The sequence below is a fragment of the Pseudophryne corroboree genome, unplaced genomic scaffold, assembly GCF_028390025.1.
Source record: "Pseudophryne corroboree isolate aPseCor3 unplaced genomic scaffold, aPseCor3.hap2 scaffold_227, whole genome shotgun sequence".
Taxonomy (NCBI): Eukaryota; Metazoa; Chordata; class Amphibia; order Anura; family Myobatrachidae; genus Pseudophryne; species Pseudophryne corroboree.
The window spans coordinates 845,731-867,837 of NW_026968921.1; the positions used below are offsets into that span (position 1 = coordinate 845,731).

The window sequence follows — 22,107 nt, forward strand, 5'->3', positions numbered from 1 at the left end:
AAGAAAGATTTTCTTAATTCCTTACCTGTGTGCTGATTAGATATTACCTTGTTTTCACATTAAACAGACTTCCACATGAGAAAGCAGCAAGGATGCAGTAACGTTTATGTTTCCTGGTTTCCTGTATTATTTCAGTAGACATTGAAATGAGGATGCATCTTGCTGCCTTTCCAATGAAGCAAGTTTAATTCAGTAATAGGTGAAAAAACATTCCTACAAAGGTGTTAATCAGAGACTTGGCTTTGTGGACACTTTTCAGAGAGCAAATTTGTTAGCATAAAAATAAAGTCAGAAAATGAAGAGCTGTTTAATCACTCAATTGGACTTTTCTGCCAGCATAATTTTTTTTTCTCTGCAATCCACTGCTAAATTGTGCTTCCTAGCTGTTTTTTATAAAATCACTTAATTAAATCTAACTCTGATTACATCAGAGAAGGCCAGGTACCCTACACCATAAGAGGGGGTTTGAAATTTTGACTTGTCTACTTAAAGATCACCAAAATCTGATCACAAGGTTAATTACATCCCTGGGTGGAATTGAACCACCAACCTTTTGGTTAATAGCCAAACATGCTAACCGATTGCACCACAGAGACACCTCGTAAAAGTCCATTCTGACAAAGGCTAATAAGCATTCATCTAGAACGTTTCCTAGAAAAACTTTAAAAAGTCAATAATCTGGAGAGTTTTGGTAAGAAACACATTGCTACTTTCCCATGATGAGTGAGTGCTTCAGGATCTCTTGCACTTACATGAGCAGCAAAGTACTGCAACGGAAGCATGCTGGGCCCATAACCCAGAGGTAGGCAGATTGAAACTATCTTCTGCTATATGCATTGTTTTTTGTTAATTATAGTAATCCAAAACTGGGATTGATATTTTGGCTCTTTTATTTTTACTTAAAGTAAAATAACTTTTACCATTTTAATTTGTTTTAATAGTATATTGACAGTATTGTTTTCTATCAAAAATCCACTTAATTTTCTTTACCCTATTATTAAAATGGTAATTGACAAAAACAAACTACATTGTCACCAGAAGAGCAGTACAAAATGTACAAGTGATATATTAAAATCATCTTTCCAGCTTGAATTTCAATGATGCTTTGGTGCAACAATTTTGTGAGAAACATCTTCACCCATAAAGAAAGATTTTCTTAATTCCTTACCTGTGTGCTGATTAGATATCACCTTGTTTTCACATTAAACAGACTTCCCCATGAGGAAGCAGCAAGGATGCAGTGACGTTTATGTTTCCTGGTGTCAACCTGTATTATTTCAGTAGACATTGAAATGAGGATGCATCTTGCTGCCTTTCCAATGAAGCAAGTTTAATTCAGTAATAGGTGAAAAACCATTCCTACAAAGGTGTTAATCAGAGACTTGGCTTTGTGGACACTTTTCAGAGAGCAAATTTGTTAGCATAAACATAAAATCAGAAAATGAAGAGCTGTTTCGTCACTCAATTGGACTTTTCTGCCAGCATAATTTTTTTTCTCTGCAACCCACTGCTAAATTGTGCTTCCTAGCTGTTTTTTTTATAAAATCACTTAATTAAATCTAACTCTGATTACATCAGAGAAGGCCAGGTACCCTACACCATAAGAGGGGGTTTGAAATTTTGACTTGTCTACTTAAAGATCACCAAAATCTGATTACAAGGTCAATTACATCCCTGGGTGGGATTGAACCACCAACCTTTTGGTTAATAGCCAAACATGCTAACCGATTGCGCCACATAGACACCTTGCAAAAGTAAATACTGACAAAGGCTAATAAGCATTCATCTAGAACGTTTCCTAGAAAAACTTTAAAAAGTCAATAATCTGGAGAATTTTTGTAAGAAACACATTGGTACTTTCCCATGATGAGTGAGTGCTTCAGGATCTCTTTCACTTACATGGGCTATTAATCAAAAGGTTGGTGGTTCAATCCCACCCAGGGATGTAATTGACCTTGTGATCAGATTTTGGTGATCTTTAAGTAGACAAGTCAAAATTTCAAACCCCCTTTTATGGTGTAGGGTACCTGGCCTTCTCTGACGTAATCAGAGTTAGATTTAATTAAGTGATTTTATAAAAAACAGCTAGGAAGCACAATTTAGCAGTGGGTTGCAGAGAAAAAAATAACATTTTAAACCTACCGGTAAATTTTTTTCTCTCGTAGTCCGTAGAGGATGATGGGGACTCCGTAAGGACCATGGGGGATAGACGGGCTCCGCAGCAGACATGGGCACTTTAAGAAAGACTTTAGATCTGGGTGTGCACTGGCTCCTCCCTCTATGCCCCTCCTCCATACCTCAGTTAGAGAAACTGTGCCCAGAGGAGACGGACAGTACGAGGAAAGGATTTTTGTTAATCCAAGGTCAAGATTCATACCAGCCACACCAATCACACCGTATAACTTGTGATATACTACCCAGTTAACAGTATGAAAACAACATAGCATCAGTCCAAGACCGATGAAAACTAACATATAACCCTTATGTAAGCAATAACTATATACAAGTCTTGCAGAAGTAGTCCGCACTTGGGACGGGCACCCAGCATCCTCTACGGACTACGAGAAAAAGATTTACCGGTAGGTTTAAAATCTTATTTTCTCTTACGTCCTAGAGGATGCTGGGGATTCCGTAAGGACCATGGGGATTATACCAAAGCTCCCAAACGGGCTCCTGCGGATGACTCTGCAGCACCGATTGAGCAAACAGGAGGTCCTCCTCAGCCAGGGTATCAAACTTATAGAACTTTGCAAAGGTGTTTGAACCCGACCAAGTAGCAGCTCGGCACAGCTGTAGTGCCGAGACCCCTCGGGCAGCTGCCCAAGAAGAGCCCACCTTCCTAGTGGAATGGGCCTTGACTGAATTAAGCAACGGCAATCCCGCCATAGAATGCGCCTGCTGAATCGTGTTACAGATCCAGAGAGCAATAGTCTGCTTTGAAGCAGGGGTGCCAATCTTGTTGGCTGCATACAGGACAAACAGTGCTTCTGTTTTTCTGACTCTAGCCGTTCTGGCCACGTAAATTTTCAAAGCCCTGACCACATCAAGGGACTCGGAATCCTCCAAGTCACGCGTAGCCACAGGCACCACAATAGGTTGGTTCATATGAAAGGATGAGTCCACTTTTAGCAGGAATTGAGGACGGGTCTGCAATTCCGCTCTATCCATATGGAAAACCAGATAGGGGATTTTATGTGATAAAGCTGCTAATTCCGACACTCGCCTAGCGGAAGCCAAGGCTAATAACATGACCACCTTCCAAGTGAGATATTTAAACTCCACCATTTTAAGTGGTTCAAACCATAACCTTAACACCACGTTAAGGTCCCAAGGGACCACCGGAGGTACAAAAGGAGGCTGAATATGCAGTACTCCCTTCACAAAAGTTTGTACTTACTTCAGGAAGAGAGGCCAATTCCTTTTGAAAGAAAATGGATAAGGCCAAAATCTGAACCTTAATAGAGCCTAATTTTAGGCCCAAATTCACTCCAGTTTGTAGGAAGTGAAGGAAGTGGCCCAGGTGGAATTCTTCCGTATGAGCATTCCTGGCCTCACACCAAGAAACATATTTTCGCCATATACAGTGATAATGTTTAGATGTCACGTCCTTCCTAGCCTTTATTAGCGTAGGAATGACCTCATCTGGAATACCCATTTCCGCTAGGATCCGGCGTTCAACCGCCATGCCGTCAAACGCAGCTGCGGTAAGTCTTGGAACAGACAGGGCCCCTGTTGCAACAGGTCCTGTCTTAGAGGAAGTGGCCACGGATCTTCTGTGAGCATTTCCTGCAGATCTGGATACCAGGTCCTTCGCGGCCAATCTGGAACAATGAGAATTGTTCTTACTCCTCTTTTTCTTACTATTATCAACACCTTGGGTATGAGAGGTAGAGGAGGAAATACATAGACCGACCGGAACACCCACGGTGTCACTAGGGCGTCTACAGCTACTGCCTGAGGGTCTCTTGACCTGGTGCAATACCTCTGTAGCTTTTTGTTGAGGCGGGACGCCATCATGTCTATCTGGAACAGTCCCCACCGACTTGCAATCTGTGCGAAGACTTCCTGATGGAGTCCCCACTCTCCTGGATGTAGGTCGTGTCTGCTGAGGAAGTCTGCTTCCCAGTTGTCCACTCCCGGAATGAACACTGCTGACAGTGCGCTTACATGATTCTCCGCCCAGCGAAGAATTCTGGTTGCTTCCGCCATCGCCACTCTGCTCCTTGTGCCGCCTTGGCGGTTTACATGAACTACTGCGGTGACGTTGTCTGACTGGATCAGAACTGGTTGGTCGCGAAGTAAGGTCTCCGCTTGACATAGGGCGTTGTATATGGCCCTTAGCTCCAGGATGTTGATGTGAAGACAAGTCTCCTGACTTGACCAAAGACCTTGGAAATTTCTTCCCTGTGTGGCTGCTCCCCAACCTCGGAGGCTCGCGTTCGTGGTCACCAGGATCCAGTCCTGAATGCCGAACCTGCGGCCCTCTAGAAGGTGAGCACTCTGCAGCCACCACAGGAGAGATACCCTGGACCTGGGGGACAGGGTGATCAACTGATGAATCTGTAGATGTGACCCAGACCATTTGTCCAGTAGGTCCCATTGCAAGATCCTCGCATGGAACCTGCCGAAGGGAATGGCCTCGTATGATGCCACCATCATTCCCAGGACTCGAGTGCAGTGATGCACTGACACCTGTTTTGGTTTCAATAGGTTCCTGACCAGAGTCATGAGTTCCTGGGCCTTTTCTATCGGAAGATAAACCCTTTTCTGGTCCGTATCCAGAATAATGCCCAAGCAAAGTCAGACGAGTCGTAGGAACCAACTGCGACTTCGGGATATTGAGAATCCAGCCGTGTTGCTGTAACACCTTCAGTGAAAGTTATACGCTGTTCAGCAACTGCTCTCTTGATCTCGCTTTTATGAGGAGATCGTTCAAGTACGGGATAATTGTGACACCTTGCTTTCGCAGGAGCACCATAATTTCCGTCATTACCTTGGTGAAAATTCTCGGAGAAAATTCTGGAGAGACCAAACGGCAACGTCTGAAATTGGTAATGACAATACTGTACCGCAAATCTTAGGTACACCTGATGAGGTGGATAAATGAGTACATGAAGGTATGCATCCTTTATGTCCAGAGATATCATAAAATCCCCCCCTTCTAGGCTGGCGATGACCGCTCTTAGCGATTCCATCTTGAACTTGAACCTTTTCAAGTATAGGTTCAGGGATTTTAAATTTAATATGGGTCTGACCAAACCGTCCGGTTTTGGGACTACAAACAGGGTCGAATAATTTCCCTTTCCTTGTTGAAGCAGGGGAACCTTGACCACCACCTGTTGAAGATACAATTTGTGAATTGCATTTAACACTATCTCCCTTTCCTGGGGAGAAGATGGTAGGGCCGATTTGAAAAACCGGCGAGGAGGCACTTCTTCGAATTTCAGCTTGTAACCCTGAGAAACAATTTCTATTGCCTAGGTATCCACCTGCGAATGAACCCAGATGTGGCTGAAAACTCGAAGACGTGCCCCCAACTGGGCGGACTCCTTTAGCGGAGCCCCAGCGTCATGCGGTGGATTTTGTAGAGGCCAGGGAGGACTTCTGTTCCTGGGAACTAGCTGTGTTGTGCAGCTTCTTCCCTCTGCCCTTACCTCTGGCAAGAAAGGACGCACCTCGTACTTTCTTGTTTCTCTGTGATCGAAAGGACTGCATTTGATAATGTGGTGCTTTCTTAGGCTGTGAGGGAATATAAGGCAAAAAATTTGATTTACCAGCTGTAGCTGTGGAGACTAGGTCCGAGAGACCTTCCCCAAACAATTCCTCACCCCTGTAAGGTAAAACCTCCATATGCCTTTTTGAGTCGGCATCACCTGTCCATTGCCGGGTCCATAGGACTCGTCTAGCAGAAATCGACATAGCGTTTATTCTAGAACCCAGTAGACTAATGTCACTTTGAGCATCTCTCATATATAGGACAGCATCTTTTATATGCCCTATGGTCAATAACATAGCATCCTTATCTAGGGTCTCAATCTCTGCTGATAAGGTATCTGTCCATGCTGCCACCGCGCTACAACCCCGGCCGACGCAATCGCCGGTCTGAGTAAGGTACCAGAATGTGTGTAAATGGACTTTAGGGTAACCTCCTGCTTGCGGTCAGCAGGGTCCCTGATGGTAGCCGTATCCTGGGATGGCAGCGCTACCTTTTTGGATAAGCGTGTCAATGCTTTATCCACCCTAGGGGAGGATTCCCACCGTATCCTGTCCATTGGCGGGAAAGGATACGCCATAAGAATCCTTTTGGGAATCTGCAGCTTTTTGTCTGGAGATTCCCAAGCTTTTTCACATAATTCGTTCAACTCATGTGAGGGGGGAAAGGTTATCTCAGGTTTCTTTCCCTTATACATGTGTACCCTCGTGTCAGGGACAGGGGACTCTGTGATGTGCAAAACATCTTTTATTGCAATAATCATATATCGAATACATTTAGCCAATTTTGGCTGTAACTTTGCATCATCGTAGTCGACACTGGAGTCAGAATCCGTGTCGGTATCTGTGTCAACTATTTGGGATAGTGGGCGCTTTTGAGACCCCGAAGGTCCCTGCGACATAGGGACAGGCATGGGTTGACTCCCTGACTGTTCCCTAGCTTCAGCTTTGTCTAATCTCTTGTGTAATAAGTTTACATTAGCACTTAAAACATTCCACATATCCATCCAGTCAGGTGTCGGCGTTGTCGATGGAGACACCACATTAATTTGCTCCTGCTCCTCTCTAGGAGAGCCTTCTACCTCAGACATGTCGACACACGTGTACCGACACACCATACACTCAGGGAATCCTCTTATCTGAGGACAGTTCCCCAACAAGGCCCTTTGGAGAGACAGAGAGAGAGAGTATGCCAGCACACACCCCAGCGCTATATGACCCAGGAAAAAAACACAATAATTTTATGTTTACCCAGTAGCGCTGTATTTCCATATATATATGCGCCTAATTATGTGCCCCCCTCTTCTTTAAGACCCTCTTTCTACCGTGGTATAAGCAGGGGAGAGTCCGTGGAGCTTCCCCTCAGCGGTGCTGTGGAGAAAATGGCGCTGGTGAGTGCTGAGGGAGAAGCCCCACCCCCTCAGCGACGGGCTTCTGTCCCGCTCAAATATAGTAAAAAAATGGCGGGGGCTCTTATATATATATACAGTGCCTAGCTGCATATATATTTATTTTGCCAAAGAGAGGTCTATATTGCTGCCCAGGGCGTCCCCCCTGCGCCCTTCACCCTTACACTGACTGCCGTGTGTGAGGTGTATGGGAGCAATGGAGCACAGCTTTACTGCTGTGCGTTACCTCAGTGAAGATCATGAAGTCTTCCGCCGCCTCTGAAGTCTTCTTTTCTTCTCATACTCACCCGGCTTCTATCTTCCGGCTCTGCGAGGGGGACGGCGGCGCGGCTCTGGGACGGACGGCGAGGGTGAGACCTGCGTACCGATCCCTCTGGAGCTAATGCTGTACAGTAGCCTAAGAAGCAGAGCCTATCAACTCACAGAAGTATGTGTGCATCTCTCCCCTCCGCCCCTCGATGCAGGGAGTCTGTTGCCAGCAGGCTCCCTGAAAATAAAAAAATCTAACAAATATACTTTCTGTCAGGAAACTCAGGAGAGCTCCCTGAAAAGCACCCAGTCTCCTCTGGGCACAGTAGTAAACTGAGGTCTGGAGGAGGGGCATAGAGGGAGGAGCCAGTGCACACCCAGATCTAAAGTCTTTCTTAAAGTGCCCATGTCTCCTGCGGAGCCCGTCTATCCCCCATGGTCCTTACGGAGTCCCCAGCATCCTCTAGGACGTAAGAGAAAAATTATGCTGGCAGAAAAATCCAATTGAGTGATTAAACAGCTCCAGAGCTGCTCTGTAAGGCAAGTAAAAGGGTGTGGGCCCTGCAGCACTACCTGTAGTTTGCATTGTGCATTGGAAGCCTAGTTTGCTGTCTGTTTCCACTTCTTTTTTCTTGAGCCCCTCCCGTCTATACCCTTGTGCACTATCCTGACTTCTCCTCCCGTCTGCTTACTTTGTGCCTTCCAATGCACAATGCAAACTACAAGTAGTGCTGCAGGGCCCACACCCTTTTACTTGCCTTACAGAGCAGCTCTTGAGCTGTTACAGTGCCCAGCTGCTGCAAGAAATCAGCGTGAATGCTTCAGGGGCTGGGGCATGGCCAACATGAGCCCCACACTGAAGGAGGGTGGGGGTGTTTAATGCGAACTAGGGGTCTCGCACAATGCGAACTACAGGTAGTGCTGCAGGGCCCACACCCTTTTACTTGCCTTACAGAGCAGCTCTGGAGCTGTTACAGTGCCCAGCTGCTGCAAGAAATCAGCTTGAATGCTTCAGGGGCTGGGGCATAGCCAACATGAGCCCCACACCGACGGAGGGTGGAGGTGTTTAATGCGAACTAGGGGTCATCCAAGTGCCGCAAAAGGCCGCCATGCCCTGCACGCATCTTTTCTCTTTTCATATGCAGACGAGGGTTGAAGCCAACTTTGACCCTCTGCTTGGATGACATCGCCATATGCAAATCCATCTGCTGCAGGCCTTCCCCCAGGAATGCTTGCACTAGTTGTTGCATTTGGTTTGTTGTTTGGGGGTGCTTCAGTATTAGGCAGCCTTCTGCCCTCCCATGTTCATCTGAAAATATGTGTTCTCCCTGCAGTTGTTGTCCCCAGATAAGAGTTCCCTTGTGCTGCCTCAGTTGAATCTCCTTTACTTGACAGAGATGTGCCTGAGCAGCGGCCCTCCCCAGCCCTATCCCAAATCATACTTATTTTGCATAGGAGATACCATGGTCATGAAGACTGTTCTCCCAGGGTGCGGTTCATTCATTGCATTCTGGGTATGCTGACCCCTGTGATTTCCCCAAATGTGGGAAACTCGACTGCATTATTTAATGCGAACTAGGGGTCATCCAAGCACCGCAAAAGGCCGCCATGCCCTGCATACCCCTTTTCTCTTTTCATAAGCAGACGAGGTTTGAAGCCAACTTTGACCCACTGCTTGGATGACATCACTTGCTGCCTTTCCAATGAAGCAAGTTTAATTTAATAATAGGTGAAAAACCATCCCTACAAAGGTGTTAATCAGATACTTGGCTTTGTGGACACTTTTCAGAGCACAAATTTGTTAGCATAAAAATAAAGCCAGAAAATGAAGAGCTGTTTAATCACTCAATTGGATTTTTCTGCCAGCATATTTCTTTTTCTCTGCAACCCACTGCTAAATTGTGCTTCGTGGCAGTTTTTTTTATAAAATCACTTAATCAAATCTAACTCTGATTACATCAGAGAAGGCCAGGTACCCTACACCATAAGATGTGGTTTGAAATTTTTACTTGTCTACTTAAAGATCACCAAAATCTGATAACAAGGTCAATTACGTCCCTAGGTGGGATTGAACCACCAACCTTTTGGTTAACAACTGAACACGCTAACTATTTGCGCCTCAGAGACACTTTGCGAAAGTACATACTGACAAAGGCTAATAAGCATTCATCTAGAACGTTTCCTAGAAAAACTTTAAAAAGTCAATAATCTGGAGAGTTTTTGTAAGATGTTCCTTCCATCAACCAATGAAGAAACACATTGGTACTTTCCCATGATGAGTGAGTACTTCAGGATCTCTTGCACTTACATGTGCAGCAGAGGACTACAATGGAAGCATGCTGGGCCTATAACCCAGAGGTAGGCAGATTGCAACTGTCCTCTGCTATATGCATTTTTTTTGTTAATTAAAGTAATCCAAAACTGGGATTGATATTTTGGCTCTTTTATTTTTACTTAAAGTACAATAACTTTTACTGTTTTAATTTGTTTTAATAGTATATTGACAGTATTGTTTTCTTTCAAAAATCCACTTAATTTTCTTTACCCTATTATTAAAATGGTAAGTGACAAAAACAAACTACATTGTCACCAGAAGAGCAATACAAAATGTACAAGTGATATATTAAAATCATCTTTTCAGCTTGAATTTCAATGATGCATTGAGGTAACGATTTTGTGAGAAACATCTTCACCCTTAAATAAAGATTTTCTTAATTCCCTACCTGTGTGCTAATTAGATATCACCTTGTTTTCACATTTAACAGACTTCCACATGAGAAAGCAGCAAAGATGCAGTGGCGTTAATGTTTCCTGGTGTCAACCTGTATTATTTCAGTAGACATTGAAATGAGGATGCATCTTGCTGCCTTTCCAATGAAGCAAGTTTAATTTAGTAATAGGTTAAAAACCATCCCTACAAAGGTGTTAATCAGAGACTTGGCTTCGTGGACACTTTTCAGAGAACAAATTTGTTAGCATAAAAATAAAGCCAGAAAATGAAGAGCTGTTTAATCACTCAATTGGATTTTTCTGCCAGCATTTTTCTTTTTCTCTGCAACCCACTGCTAAATTGTGCTTCCTAGCTGTTTTTTTTATAAAATCACTTAATCAAATCTAACTCTGATTACATCAGAGAAGGCCATGTATCCTACACCATAAGATGGGGTTTGAAATTTTGACTTGTCTACTTAAAGATCACCAAAATCTGATAACAAGGTCAATTACGTCCCTGGGTGGGATTGAACCACCAACCTTTTGGTTAATAGCCTTATACACTAACTGATTGCGCCACAGCGACACTTTTCAAAAGTACATACTGACAAAGGCTAATAAGCATTCATCTAGAATGTTTCCTAGTAACATTTTAAAAAGTCAATAATGTGGAGAGTTTTTGTAAGATGTTTCTTCCATCAACCAATGAAGAAACACATTGGTACTTTCCCATGATGAGTGAGTGCTTCAGGATCTCTTGCACTTACATGTGCAGCAGAGTACTGTAATGGAAGCATGCTGGGTCCATAACCCAGAGGTAGGCAGATTGAAACTATCCTCTGCTATATGCATTGTTTTTTGTTAATTAAAGTAATCCAAAACTGGGATTGATATTTTTGCTCTTTTATTTTTACTTAAAGTACAATAACTTTTACCATTTTAATTTGTTTTAATAGTATATTGACAGTATTGTTTTCTTTCAAAAATCCACTTAATTTTCTTTACCCTATTATTAAAATGGTAATTGACAAAAACAAACTACATTGTCACCAGAAGAGCAGTACAAAATGTACAAGTGATATATTAAAATCATCTTTCCAGCTTGAATTTCAATGATGCCTTGGTGCAACAATTTTGTGAGAAACATCTTCACCCATAAAGAAAGATTTTCTTAATTCCTTACCTGTGTGATGATTAGATATCACCTTGTTTTCACATTAAACAGACTTCCCCATGAGGAAGCAGCAAGGATGCAGTGACGTTTATGTTTCCTGGTGTCAACCTGTATTATTTCAGTAGACATTGAAATGAGGATGCATCTTGCTGCCTTTCCAATGAAGCAAGTTTAATTTAATAATAGGTGAAAAACCATCCCTACAAAGCTGTTAATCAGATACTTGGCTTTGTGGACACTTTTCAGAGCACAAATTTGTTAGCATAAAAATAAAGCCAGAAAATGAAGAGCTGTTTAATCACTCAATTGGATTTTTCTGCCAGCATATTTCTTTTTCTCTGCAACCCACTGCTAAATTGTGCTTCGTGGCTGTTTTTTTTATAAAATCACTTAATCAAATCTAACTCTGATTACATCAGAGAAGGCCAGGTACCCTACACCATAAGATGTGGTTTGAAATCTTTACTTGTCTACTTAAAGATCACCAAAATCTGATAACAAGGTCAATTACGTCCCTAGGTGGGATTGAACCACCAACCTTTTGGTTAACAACTGAACACGCTAACTATTTGCGCCTCAGAGACACTTTGCGAAAGTACATACTGACAAAGGCTAATAAGCATTCATCTAGAACGTTTCCTAGAAAAACTTTAAAAAGTCAATAATCTGGAGAGTTTTTGTAAGATGTTCCTTCCATCAACCAATGAAGAAACACATTGGTACTTTCCCATGATGAGTGAGTGCTTCAGGATCTCTTGCACTTACATGTGCAGCAGAGGACTACAATGGAAGCATGCTGGGCCTATAACCCAGAGGTAGGCAGATTGCAACTGTCCTCTGCTATATGCATTTTTTTTGTTAATTAAAGTAATCCAAAACTGGGATTGATATTTTGGCTCTTTTATTTTTACTTAAAGTACAATAACTTTTACTGTTTTAATTTGTTTTAATAGTATATTGACAGTATTGTTTTCTTTCAAAAATCCACTTAATTTTCTTTACCCTATTATTAAAATGGTAATTGACAAAAACAAACTACATTGTCACCAGAAGAGCAATACAAAGGGGTATATGCAATAGCGGGCGAATCGCGTCATTAGATCCGCCTCTGTATGATTCGCCCGCTATCGCCAGCCGCAGCCCTGTCGCCGGGACCCTGGATTCGCAATATGCAATGAAAAAATGATTCGCCCCTCCTGCAGGCGGATTCCGGCCAATCGGCGATCAGTGGGCGTACTGAATTCGCCTTCCCGCCCAAAGCAGCACTATATTAGGGCTTGTTTGTTGCATGTGCTCTGCAGCCATTTTGTGAACCTGCAGAGAGGTGTGAGGAGGTGCAGAGCTAGCAATTTGGTTGTTTGCTGTGGATATCTTTGGACACCCCAGCAGGCTTTATTCCAGGACAGTCAGGAGGATTCCTGTTACCCCGGAGCAGAGCCATTTTAGGAGCTTTTACTACAGTTGTAGGTAAGTACCACATGTGTGTCTGGTGTTGCATGTATGTGTTTGTGTAGTGGGGGTTGCCATGAGGTGTACATGGGGTGTTTGTGCATGTGTGCATGTGTGCAGGTATGTGTATAGCCCCTTGCTTGTGTTGCTGCATTTTTGGGGGGAGACTTGTGTTTTGGGGTAGTTTTTCACGTTTTTTTTTTCTTTAATTGACTTTTTTGGGTCTTCTATTAGCATTGGTGTACCCCCTGAGTGTGTTGGGATGCTTTCTGGCCATTTTGGGGTGATTTGGAGCAAGTTTAGTCGACAGCCAGGTTGACATGTGCTGCTGATTGTTTTTCAAACATGTGTTTTCCTGCCTAATTTTGATGTGGGGTGCCTCCTGAGTGTGCAGGGATGCTTTCTGGTCATTTTGGGGTGATTTGGAGCAAGTTGAGTCGACAGCCAGGTTGACATGTGATGCTGATTGTTTTTCAAACATGTGTTTTCCCGCCTAATTTTGCTGTGGGGTGCCTCCTGAGTGTGCAGGGATGCTTTCTGGCCATTTTGGGGTGATTTGGAGCAAGTTGAGTCGACAGCCAGGTTGACATGTGCTGCTGATTGTTTTTCAAACATGTGTTTTCCCGCCTAATTTTGCTGTGGGGTGCCTCCTGAGTGTGCAGGGATGCTTTCTGGCCATTTTGGGGTGATTTGGAGCAAGTTGAGTCGACAGCCAGGTTGACATGTGCTGCTGATTGTTTTTCAAACATGTGTTTTCCCGCCTAATTTTGCTGTGGGGTGCCTCCTGAGTGTGCAGGGATGCTTTCTGGCCATTTTGGGGTGATTTGGAGCAAGTTGAGTCGACAGCCAGGTTGACATGTGCTGCTGATTGTTTTTCAAACATGTGTTTTCCCGCCTAATTTTGCTGTGGGGTGCCTCCTGAGTGTGCAGGGATGCTTTCTGGCCATTTTGGGGTGATTTGGAGCAAGTTTAGTCGACAGCCAGGTTGACATGTGCTGCTGATTGTTTTTCAAACATGTGTTTTCCCACCTAATTTTGCTGTGGGGTGCCTCCTGAGTGTGCAGGGATGCTTTCTGGCCATTTTGGGGTGATTTGGAGCAAGTTGAGTCGACAGCCAGGTTGACATGTGCTGCTGATTGTTTTTCAAACATGTGTTTTCCCGCCTAATTTTGCTGTGGGGTGCCTCCTGAGTGTGCAGGGATGCTTTCTGGCCATTTTGGGGTGATTTGGAGCAAGTTTAGTCGACAGCCTGGTCGACATTTTGTAAGGGGCAGCCATTTTGTAAGGGGCAGCCATTTTGTGAGGGTCAGCCATTTATACATGTATGTTTTTTTTTTTTATAACAGAGATGTCAAGGGACAAACCAACCCGATCCGCCCCTTCCCCCACCCCCTCGGATCTATCCCTGCAAAGCAATGAGGAGTGGGAGCCAACCCAGGAGGCGGATGCGACCGACCAGGCATCTAGTGACCAGCCGCGGTCGTCAAGGGCCCATGAGAAGTCCAAGAAAAAGCCTAGTAAAAAGGTACTTAACCACACATGCAGACACAAATAGCATCAAACTTTACCCACTGTAGTTTGTGCAATGCCATGCACACCTACTGTAATAGGTGCGCAATGCCAGGGATACTGACACTCACAGGTACATACCGATCTTAATAAAAATTTTTTTTTTTTTTTAATCCCTAAAGGCAAGAAGCCAGCCAGAGGAGCAGTCGGAGGAGGAAGCCTCTGGTGAAGAAGCAGGACAGAAAAAGCCGCGTGGACCCAGATACACTGAGGCGGAAAACTGTGTCCTAGTGGATTGCGTCGACAGGTCCTACGACGTTTTGTATGGATCAAGGGCACAGAAAACAGCATTTAAGGTAAAGCGGAACATCTGGGAATCCATCGCCAGTCAAGTAACTGCAATTTCTGGAAACCGTCGGAGCACCCGAAATTGCTTGAAGCGGTACAGTGATTGCCGCAGACAGACCAAGAAGAAGATGGGGATTCAGCGCCGACATGAGACAGCTACGGGAGGTGGCCCGGCTCTCAATTTGAAGTGGCTATCCTGGGAGAACGTTATTAGAAGGCGCTTGAACCCTGTCATGGTCGAAGGAGTTCGCGGAGGTGTGGACTCCAGCCGTCCTGCTGGCTTTCTCGAGGAGGAAGAACCGCCCAGAAGACGGAGGAAGGCGGGAGACCAGCCGTCCAAAAGGAGGTCTGATGGTAAGAATACATTCACATGAGCTGTATTTCCTTTTAAATTTTTTGTATGTGCTAATGTTTTTTTTTTTTTTTCAGACAGACCTGCCCAGAGGACATCACCTGCGCACAGGACATCGCCAGCGCACGGACCGTTACCTGTGCAGCAGGCATCGGCAGCAGCGCGCGGACCATCAACTGCGCCGCAAGCATCGCGAGCACACAGATCGTCACCTGTGCGCCACAGTTCGTCATCGCGCAGTTGGTCACTTGTGCACCAGACGACATCAGTGCACAGACTATCACCTGTGCACCAGACACCGTCGGCGACCACACCACAAGATGGGCGCCAAACTACAGCTCCTGCGCGCAGGCCATCACCAGATCGTCGTCTCTCCAGGAGCTCTGGGACTGTGACTGAAGAGCCTCAAGACACAACCCTTGTGGACCCATCACTCGATCTGTTTGAGTCTACAGGGTTAAACTTTTCTTGGGTTTGAGGACAGCCGTGCAGATGTATCCAGCCAGACCCTTGAAAAGTCTTCCGAAACGAGGACAAGTGGAGCTCCTGGAGCAGCGGCATCACAGGATGGAGAAGGTTTGTTTGTTTTTTTTGTGGGGGGGGGGGGGGGGCAGTAGTTGTGTAAAGTTTATCAACTTTTCCAAAATTTATTTTGCAAACAGTGGTGCCACGAACCAGCAGCGGACTAGCTTCGGGGATTGGTTCGTACTTCAGGCCGGATCTCCTACAGGGGTCGTCAGAGGATGACGAGGTGGAAGTGCAGGATGATCCAGTTGCTACATCCCTGCGTGAGTAAATTGAATTGTGAACCTTCCAAAAAATGTATGATGAATGTGGATAATATTGTCTAATTTTCTTTTCAGCTGCCCAAATGAATGTGGTGGCAGACATCCAGGAAGGGCAGAATCCCTCAACTGTTCAGAGGGTTCACACCCTGGCATCAGAGATTGGGACACGCCAGGATACATACACAAATGTTGTGGGAAGCAGACTGGACAACATTGAGAGGACAATGGAGAAAATGTCCAACAATCTGCATGAACTGCAGAAGACTATTTCCGACAGCACGGCCACAATACTACAGATCATAATTGAAGATCGTAGGGAGAATAGGAACATACTTAACATCATGTCCGATTCCTTGGTCAAGCTTGTGGAAAAAAACACATGTTTGGCAGAAAGCAATAAGAACATGTCGGATAGTCATCGACACTCCGCTTCCAGCCAACAGGTCATGGCAACCACACTGCAGATGATCTATGATAAGCTCCCAGTACCAGCTCATCAACACGCTGGTGATCCACCATATCCGCCGTCTCAAGCCACAAGGACGCATCGTACCCTTCCTCAAGTCCCATCCCAGTACAGTCAGTCACAGATGTACCAGGGATATACAGGGATGTACCCCACCCCCCAGATGCCTCCACCACCAGCCGCACATTCTTCAACAGCATGGGCACCGAGGGCCAGTCGACATACTCCCCAGCCTCCCAGGACATCCACGCCCTATCAGGGGGAAGAAGAGGATCCGGACAGACTTCCACCATAAACCCGGTCGTATTATTTTATTTTAAATGTTTTTCATGTATCCCTGTCTTCCCCTCCCATTAGTTTGTTGTTTTTCTTACTATTGTTTATTATTTGTTGGGCTTCCCCACCCGTGACCGGGTACTACCAAGGAGCTTTGTGTAGGCATACATGCGCGGGCATGTATGCGGGCGCGTGTGGTAACGGATGAAAGCTCCTTGCGGCTACATGTATGATGGGCCAAAGAGCTATTCTGATACCCCCTTTTTCTTCAAAAAATCCTTTTTGTAATGATGTACAGTAGACTTTCATTGTGTGAATTTACTATTCACTAGTCTGTGTTTTTGACTTATTCATAGGATTGTTGAGGAAAAATGAAGTGGACGGCATAAGATTGTGTTGAGCGTACCAAGGTGAGTAGAACCATGTTTAATTCAAGAAACTTTGAACCGCATGCCTTTGTAGAACAACACCGCCCAGCAATGGCTCATGCTGGGCTGTGTTGTTCCACAAATGTTAGCATGTCAAAGTACTGACCACTGACGACACTCTTTCACTTTGAACCGCATGCCTTTGTAGAACAACACCGCCCAGCAATGGCTCATGCTGGGCTGTGTTGTTCCACAAATGTTAGCATGTCAAAGTACTGACCACTGACGACACTCTTTCACTTTGAACCGCATGCCTTTGTAGAACAACACCGCCCAGCAATGGCTCATGCTGGGCTGTGTTGTTCCACAAATGTTAGCATGTCAAAGTACTGACCACTGACGACACTCTTTCACTTTGAACCGCATGCCTTTGTAGAACAACACCGCCCAGCAATGGCTCATGCTGGGCTGTGTTGTTCCACAAATGTTAGCATGTCAAAGTACTGACCACTGACGACACTCTTTCACTTTGAACCGCATGCCTTTGTAGAACAACACCGCCCAGCAATGGCTCATGCTGGGCTGTGTTGTTCCACAAATGTTAGCATGTCAAAGTACTGACCACTGACGACACTCTTTCACTTTGAACCGCATGCCTTTGTAGAACAACACCGCCCAGCAATGGCTCATGCTGGGCTGTGTTGTTCCACAAATGTTAGCATGTCAAAGTACTGACCACTGACGACACTCTTTCACTTTGAACCGCATGCCTTTGTAGAACAACACCGCCCAGCAATGGCTCATGCTGGGCTGTGTTGTTCCACAAATGTTAGCATGTCAAAGTACTGACCACTGACGACACTCTTTCACTTTGAACCGCATGCCTTTGTAGAACAACACCGCCCATCAATGGCTCATGCTGGGCTGTGTTGTTCCACAAATTTTCATTGGAAAAAATGAACATGAATTTAGTGTGTTTTTACTTTAATATACTTTTTTTTTCTTTTCCCCACAGATATCTATATACACAAGAAAAGAATGTAAAGAAGAACAAACTACTTTTTTGTTTTAATTAACTTTCAAACTTTATTAAAAAAAAATTTTCTTCAATAAACTTTTAAAAATAGAAGTTTCCTGTGGTTTTTATTAAAATTTGTAATGCAGTTGAATTGTATGTAAGTAGATTTCCCAGGGAACATCAGGGGATCTGTCTCCTCACATCCACGCCACTTGGGAAGATACAACGCAGGACCTGTGGAAGAGAACAGTATGAGCTACCAGATGTGGGTAATAGTGTCACCCTGGGACTGGAAGGAAGAGGTACATACAGTCCACACAACACAAGCGGGGAACAATGGGTCCAAATGCAAACCTCCAGCACTTGCGTCACTACACATCCAAACATTCCCTGACCAGCATTGCTGTTTCATGGAATGTTTGGATGTGTAGTGACGCAAGTGCCGGAGGGCTGCACTTTGGGCATGCCAGGGTGATTTTGGATAAGGGAGTTTTGGGCAATACATCTCACCTGAGGGGGTTGTCTGCTACATGGCGGAGGGTCAGGTCCACATCACCAGTAGGGTCTCCCATGGAACATCAGGTGAAATGCCGTGTCTCCTCACATCCACGCCACTTGGGAAGATACAACGCAGGACCTGTGGAAGAGAACAGTATGAGCTACCAGATGTGGGTAATAGTGTCACCCTGGGACTGGAAGGAAGAGGTACATACAGTCCACACAACACAAGCGGGGAACAATGGGTCCAAATGCAAACCTCCAGCACTTGCGTCACTACACATCCAAACATTCCCTGACCAGCATTGCTGTTTCATGGAATGTTTGGATGTGTAGTGACGCAAGTGCCGGAGGGCTGCACTTTGGACATGCCAGGGTGATTTTGGTCAAAGGGAGTTCTGGGCAATCCATCTCACCTATGTTGACACGCCGACTGCAACGATCTCCGACGAACCGAGGGTACCTGTCAAAAAATCATACTCACCTTCCAGCGTCCAGAGGTACATCCACGTCCAGAGAGATAATCCACGTACTTGGCAAAACAAAAAAACGCACACCGATCCAGCGGACTAATGAAAGGGGTCCAATGTTTTCACATCAAACCCCTTTGTCCCAAATGCCGGGACAAATTTTAAAAATGTTTTTATTGGTGTTTTTTTTTTTTGGGAATAGCAGATCTATTTATATTAGAAGGGATTAGGTACTTTTTTTTTGGGGGGGGGAGGCACAAATATTATTTATATATTTTTTAAAATAATTTTTTTTTTTTTATTGCTGGAACGGTAAAATCAGAAAAAAAAATGGCGTGGGGTCCCCCCTCCAAAGCATAACCAGCCTCGGGCTCATTGAGCTGGTCCTGGTTCTAAAAATGCGGGGAAAAAATTGACAGGGGATCCCCCGTATTTTTAAAACCAGCACCGGGCTCTGCGCCTGATGCTGGTGCCAAAAATACGGGGGACAAAACGAGTAGGGGTCCCCCGTATTTTTAACACCAGCATCGGGCTCCACTAGCTGGACAGATAATGCCACAGCCGGGGGTCACTTTTATGCCGTGCCCTGCGGCCGTGGTATCAAATATCCAACTAGTCACCCCTGGCCGGGGTACCCTGGGGGAGTGGGGACCCCTTCAATCAAGGGGTCCCCCCCCAGCCACCCAAGGGCCAGGGGTGAAGCCCGAGGCTGTCCCCCCCCATCCAATGGGCTGCGGATGGGGGGGCTGATAGCCTTTGTTGTAAAAGAAAGATATTGTTTTTTCCAGTAGTACTACAAGTCCCAGCAAGCCTCCCCCGCAAGCTGGTACTTGGAGAACCACAAGTACCAGCATGCGGGAGAAAAACGGGCCCGCTGGTACCTGTAGTTCTAATGGAAAAAAAATACCCAAATAAAAACAGGACACAGACACCGTCGACAGTAAAACTTTATTACACACTGCCGACACACACATACTTACCTATGTTCACACGCCGACATCGGTCCTCTTCTCCATGTAGAATCCCGGGGTACCTGAAAAGCAAAGTTCAATATACTCACCTTAACCAGGGTCCAGAGATAAATCCACGTACTTGGCAAAAAAAGAAAACGCATTTACCCGCACCAAAAACGGACTGAAAGGGGTCCCATACTGACACATGGGACACCTTTCTACGATTAAGATCTGTCAGTGACAGCTGTTACTGACAGGTCTCTAAGCCAATCAGGAAGCGCAACTTCGTTGCGCTCACCTGATTGGCTGATCGCTGTGACAGCGCATCGCACAGCTCCCTCCATTATATTCAATGGTGGGAACTTAGCGGCTAGCGGTGAGGTCACCCGCCGGTCAGCGGCTGACCGGCGGGTGACCCCACCGCTAACCGCTAAGTTCCCACCATTGAAAGTAATGGAGCGGCTTTGCGAGGCGCTGTCAGAGTACAGACGGCGTCCAGCCAATCAGGTGAGCGCCACGGCAGTAGCGCTTCCTGATTGGCTGAAGGGACATCAGTGACAGGAGTCACGTGATGTCCCGGCATTCGGGGAGAGGGGTCCCATGTGTCAGCATGGGACCCCTTTCGGTCCGCAGGTCCGGTTGTTCGTTTTCTTTTTTTGCCAAGTACGTGGATTTATCTCTGGAGCCTGGTTGAGGTGAGTATATTGATCTTTTATTTTCAGGTACCCCGGGATTCTACATGGAGAAGAGGACCGATGTCGGCGTGTGAACATAGGTAAGTATGTGTGTGTCGGCAGTGTGTAATAAAGTTTTACTGTCGACGGTGTCTGTGTCCTGTTTTTATTTGGGTATTTTTTTTCCATTAGAACTACAGGTACCAGCGGGCCCGTTTTTCTCCCGCATGCTGGTACTTGTGGTTCTCCAAGTACCAGCTTGCGGGGGAGGCTTGCTGGGACTTGTAGTACTACTGGAAAAAACAATATCTTTCTTTTACAACAAAGGCTATCAGCCCCCCCATCCGCAGCCCATTGGATGGGGGGGGGGACAGCCTCGGGCTTCACCCCTGGCCCTTGGGTGGCTGGGGGGGGGGACCCCTTGATTGAAGGGGTCCCCACTCCCCCAGGGTACCCCGGCCAGGGGTGACTAGTTGGATATTTGATGCCACGGCCGCAGGGCACGGCATAAAAGTGACCCCCGGCTGTGGCATTATCTGTCCAGCTAGTGGAGCCCGATGCTGGTGTTAAAAATACGGGGGACCCCTACTCGTTTTGTCCCCCGTATTTTTGGCACCAGCATCAGGCGCAGAGCCCGGTGCTGGTTTTAAAAATACGGGGGATCCCCTGTCAATTTTTTCCCCGCATTTTTAGAACCAGGACCAGCTCAATGAGCCCGAGGCTGGTTATGCTTTGGAGGGGGGACCCCACGCCATTTTTTTTTCTGATTTTACCGTTCCAGCAATAAAAAAAAAATAATAAAAAAAAAATAATATTTAAAAAAATATATAAATAATATTTGTGCCTCCCCCAAAAAAAAAAAAAAAACCTAATCCCTTCTAATATAAATAGATCTGCTATTCCCCAAAAAAAAACACAAAAAAAACCATGTTTAAAATTTTTTTATTTGTTTTCACCCTCCAAAGTGTGGCGGATTGAAAATCGCGAATTTGCTGTCTAAAAGCACTGCAGGCGAATTTCCAAACTTGAATTGAATATGCTGGAGGCGAATTGCAGCATCTGTACCATTGCAGAAAAGGCGAATGCGGAAAAAGGCGAATTGAGAAAAGGCGAATTTTGACGGTCCGTTTTTTTGCGAAAAAGTACTGCACTGCATAGGCGAATTGATTTTTTGAGGCGAAAACGTTCCGGAATTCGCCTTTTTCTGAAATTCGCCCGCTATTGCATATACCCCTATATGTACAAGTGATATATTAAAATCATCTTTTCAGCTTGAATTTCAATGATGCATTGAGGTAACGATTTTGTGAGAAACATCTTCACCCTTAAATAAAGATTTTCTTAATTCCCTACCTGTGTGCTAATTAGATATCACCTTGTTTTCACATTTAACAGACTTCCACATGAGAAAGCAGCAAGGATGCAGTGGCGTTAATGTTTCCTGGTGTCAACCTGTATTATTTCAGTAGACATTGAAATGAGGATGCATCTTGCTGCCTTTCCAATGAAGCAAGTTTAATTTAGTAATAGGTTAAAAACCATCCCTACAAAGGTGTTAATCAGAGACTTGGCTTTGTGGACACTTTTCAGAGAACAAATTTGTTAGCATAAAAATAAAGCCAGAAAATGAAGAGCTGTTTAATCACTCAATTTGATTTTTCTGCCAGCATTTTTCTTTTTCT

At 45.0% G+C, this 22,107-nt stretch overlaps 1 protein-coding gene, 1 non-coding gene and 1 pseudogene across 2 annotated transcripts; 2 read left to right on the forward strand and 1 right to left on the reverse strand.

The window, feature by feature from the left end:
* Positions 1-522: 522 nt before the first annotated feature.
* TRNAN-AUU (transfer RNA asparagine (anticodon AUU)) lies at positions 523-596 on the reverse strand. The gene has a single exon. It is a non-coding gene; the product is annotated as a tRNA-Asn (tRNA).
* Positions 597-8,808: 8,212 nt separating this feature from the next.
* On the forward strand, positions 8,809-8,987 carry LOC135009707 (U1 spliceosomal RNA; annotated as a pseudogene).
* Positions 8,988-15,378: 6,391 nt separating this feature from the next.
* On the forward strand, positions 15,379-16,802 carry LOC135009415 (uncharacterized). Its single transcript, XM_063952275.1, has 3 exons — positions 15,379-15,490; positions 15,577-15,702; positions 15,778-16,802. The coding sequence occupies exon 3, from the start codon at positions 15,786-15,788 to the stop codon at positions 16,461-16,463; it is 678 nt and encodes a 225-aa protein (XP_063808345.1). The 5' UTR covers positions 15,379-15,490; positions 15,577-15,702; positions 15,778-15,785; the 3' UTR covers positions 16,464-16,802.
* The last annotated feature ends 5,305 nt before the right edge of the window (positions 16,803-22,107 follow it).

Excerpts from the sequence above, each read along its gene's own strand:
- LOC135009415 (XM_063952275.1), top strand. The coding sequence starts at position 15,786 with ATGAATGTGGTGGCAGACATCCAGGAAGGGCAGAATCCCTCAACTGTT.